This window comes from Erpetoichthys calabaricus, chromosome 11 (genome assembly GCF_900747795.2).
Source record: "Erpetoichthys calabaricus chromosome 11, fErpCal1.3, whole genome shotgun sequence".
NCBI classification, from domain to species: Eukaryota; Metazoa; Chordata; class Cladistia; order Polypteriformes; family Polypteridae; genus Erpetoichthys; species Erpetoichthys calabaricus.
In genome coordinates, this window is record NC_041404.2 from 109,611,197 (window position 1) to 109,614,872 (window position 3,676).

The 3,676-nt window shown below is 38.1% G+C and overlaps 1 protein-coding gene across 1 annotated transcript; it reads right to left on the bottom strand.

Moving 5' to 3' along the window:
• Nucleotides 1-1,438: 1,438 nt before the first annotated feature.
• Nucleotides 1,439-3,059, bottom strand: LOC114642280 (melanin-concentrating hormone receptor 2). Its single transcript, XM_051934317.1, has 2 exons — nucleotides 2,992-3,059; nucleotides 1,439-2,130 (listed from the first exon to the last, which is right to left on the bottom strand). The coding sequence occupies exons 1-2, from the start codon at nucleotides 3,057-3,059 to the stop codon at nucleotides 1,482-1,484; spliced, it is 717 nt and encodes a 238-aa protein (XP_051790277.1). The 3' UTR covers nucleotides 1,439-1,481.
• Nucleotides 3,060-3,676: the final 617 nt, after the last annotated feature.

Sequence of the window (3,676 nt, forward strand, 5' to 3'; positions counted from 1 at the left end):
TTGACTCATTGACTGAATGACAACAAATGCTGAGCTCCCTACAGACAACTTAAGAAAAAATTATCTTCACCAGCGGATCAGTCTCACCCCAAGTCCCAGAGAGATCCAGCCTCACTCAAAAATAATTGCATTTAAATCGGAGAAAACCTGGACAATGTTTCACATATAACATTAGAAAATAGCCTCAGTTGCAGAACAGCACAGCCACAGATTGTAGCATGTCCATGCATATAAGCCAGCATTATTGTGGTTGGAAGACCACCAATATGCCTTTTTTTATAGTATTCATATTTATGTTCCATATATAACATGTAATCGTTCCTCAAGTTTTGCTTATTCACAGATCACTCCGAAATAAACACATAAATAATAATTTCCCCTATGATCATTCTTATGGCATTAATGAGTCCGTGGTTTGAAATATTTATAACAAAAAAAAAATATTCATGAAATCTTTATTACTACTACAGCAAAAACTATGAGGACAGTGTGTAGTAAGGCTTCAGTCAAAATTGAGAGAATTAAGAACATTTGGAGCTATAAAAGGAAAGGAATTAGTCTCAAATTAACATTAATCATGTAGAACACATTTGAACAACTTTTTTGAGAATATATAACCTCTAATTAAAATGCAGTCCACCTCAAACCTCACAGCCACAAATGGCAACACTCTTTATCCCCTCAGAGTAAGAAAAATTGCTTTATTAACTCTCATTATTTAACTATCATCTATTTATGATTTTCCATTTATTACGTTACTAGTGCATTATACTGTATTAACTTTGATTTTTAGTTTAAGAATGACTACTGAGGAGGAAATTACTGACATCAGATCCACCTTTAGAACCCCTCAATCATATTTTATGGGAGAAATAACACTTCATATGTTATTTCTCTATAAGTAGAGATTTTTAGTCCACAGGAGTGACTGCCTCTATGACACATACATACTTACATAAAAATACCATGATTTCTTCTAGCACACTAGACTGTGAGCCAATAATTTTAACATAACAATCTCAAGCCCACCTAATTGAAATTAGATTTGTGGGATGGAGCCTATCGCAGTAGCACTGTGCACAAGGCAGGAAAGCACAGGACAGTGTATCCTGGATCCACTCATGCACACTCACACAAAAACTCATACAATGGCCAATTTGGATTTGCCATCTAATCAAACTTGCATGTCTTTGGAGAACATTGGAATGTTTACTAATTCTGAGGGGCATGTTGGGGATGACCACCAATTAGAGAATACAATGTGTGAAGTGTACACCATGTACATATCCAGTTACAGAGCAGCTATTTTCTTGTTAATTGTTGTGTGTCTTGAACAGAGCAACCTACACATTGACAGTAAATGGCAATAAAAACCACCCCTTCTTAAGCCCCAAAGCCCATGTTTTTTTATTTATAAGTATTCAAGGAACAGCAGTCTATAGTATCATATGAGAAAGATTTTCACTGTTTTCATCACGTTTTCAAATGACAGTACAGCGATAATTAGTATCCACTGTGATGGTGGAGCTACCATCCGCCTTGACCACGGTTTGCTTAGAGGTGCTTTGCTGGCTGCTATGTGACTGCTTGTGTGGACAGAGCCTTTCTTGAAAATTTTGAGCAAAAAAGAGTAGCATCAAGGGATTAATGCAGCTGTGAGCATAACTGAGGCATATGCTGATATGGTAGGCATAGAGAAAGGTGGGAGTGGGGGCCTCCGTGCTGAGGTTGAGAACTTGCATGACATGAAAAGGTGACCAGCACAGCAAGAAAACTGCGATGACCATGAGAACAGTCTTAGTGGCCCTCTTTGCCCAGACAGACTGCCTCCTGCGTACCCTGCGGATGGACCTGAATACATGGTAGAGAGTGAGTGAATAGAAAGTACTAATAATGAGGAGGGGGATGATGAAGCCCACAGTTGACTGATATAATGTATACCAGTACATGTCTGCAGGACCAGAGGGCAAGTCCAAAATGCAAACTTCTACATCTTCCTGCTGGAGGGTCCTTGAATAAAGCATCACAGGCACAGTGAGTAGAAAGCTGCCAGTCCACACCATAGCATTAATGATCATGGTCCATTGGATTGTCCTTCTCTCTGAAGCTGGGTGAACAATTGCAACATACCTGGAATATAAAAGAAACAAAGTCTGGTTATACTCAGATGCAAACAGAAATGTAGTGTGCTTGGAAAGTCTATAAGCTCATTTCTCAGGCTAAACGATGATTTCCAGTAATAAACATTTTAAAATGCTCAGCACTGATTTGCTTGCTAACACTGGGTCTGATGGTAAACAGAGATATTTTTAAAACAACAACAACAGCAGCAATTTATCTCATCTATATACTGCCACACACTTTATTGTTTGCTTTCTATTTGCATCATCTACACCGTCACACTATTCTATATCTCATTCATACATCACGCTCTTTGTCATTCCCAACACCAGGGGTTGGCGAGCGAAGCGAGCAGGGGGCGGAGCCCCCTAGTATATATATAAAAAGATTGTGCAATGTTTTCGTGGTACATTTTCATGTGACATTTTCATGCAATACTTTTTTTTTTTTCAAAACCATACAGTATGTCATATAGCTTACATCTATATATCCTTTTTTCATCTTCATTATGAGAATACAACAATGATACTCTCATGTCAATACAACCAATTTATACTTCGAACAAAATACCTTATATACTGTACATCCGCTCTGCTAAGAACAGTTGTAGTTCAGCTGAGTTATAGCAGTCAACAAATGAAGCTTATGTATGTAATGGCGTACACTTATAAATTGTAAAACTGCATAAACATTGAATTGCTGACAACATCATTGGTGATCATGCAGTAGAGGTTGTATTCCTTCCAGGTATTAAGTCAGATACTGGTAATACCTCAGCAAATAGATTACCGTTCATCTTGCATAGATGACAATTTCCAAGTTTTAACATTTGCTATAACTATAAATAAATCTCAGGGCCTAAGTTTTTACCATGTTGGAATATACCCGTGGACCGAAAGTGAGCTCAGCGAGCTATCAAGTGGAGGATGAGCCACCATAGGTGGTCAGGGGGGCACAGCCCCATAGTTTCTTATATAGCCTAAAAATTATACAAGGAATGCCTCAAGGGGCTTTAAAAGGCCCTGTCTTTTGACAGCCCCCCCAGCCATGACTCTCTAAGAAGACAAGAAAAAACTCCCTAAAAAAACGTGTACGAAATAAAATGGAAGAAATCTTGTGAAATTGTATGAAAGTAAAGTCTAATTTGCATGAAACCAAGAGGCCAGGATTTTTAAGTGATCTGAAGAAAAATTACTAAATTTAGGACCAAGAACATGACGGGAAAATAAAACTGAATGTATGAGGTGTGAATCATAAATGGGAGCATTGCGACTCCGCTTAATGAGGAAAGGTTCAGTGAAGAGAAAATTACACTGTGAGTAAATGGTGGGATCCAAACGTTTTCTCTCAAAGTCGAAGTCTGTAAAAGCACTGAAGAAGGACAAAGAAATGTAAAACCTAGCTGGTCTCAAGTCATAAACTTCAAAAGCTGATGAAGGCTTGAGAGTTAATGGCTGATGTACGTGTACATTTTAACAATAAGGGAAGGGAGGATTCCTGCAAACTGTAAAAGAAATTAATACCAGTGTCCTTTTTTCCTTACTGAGTGGGATTT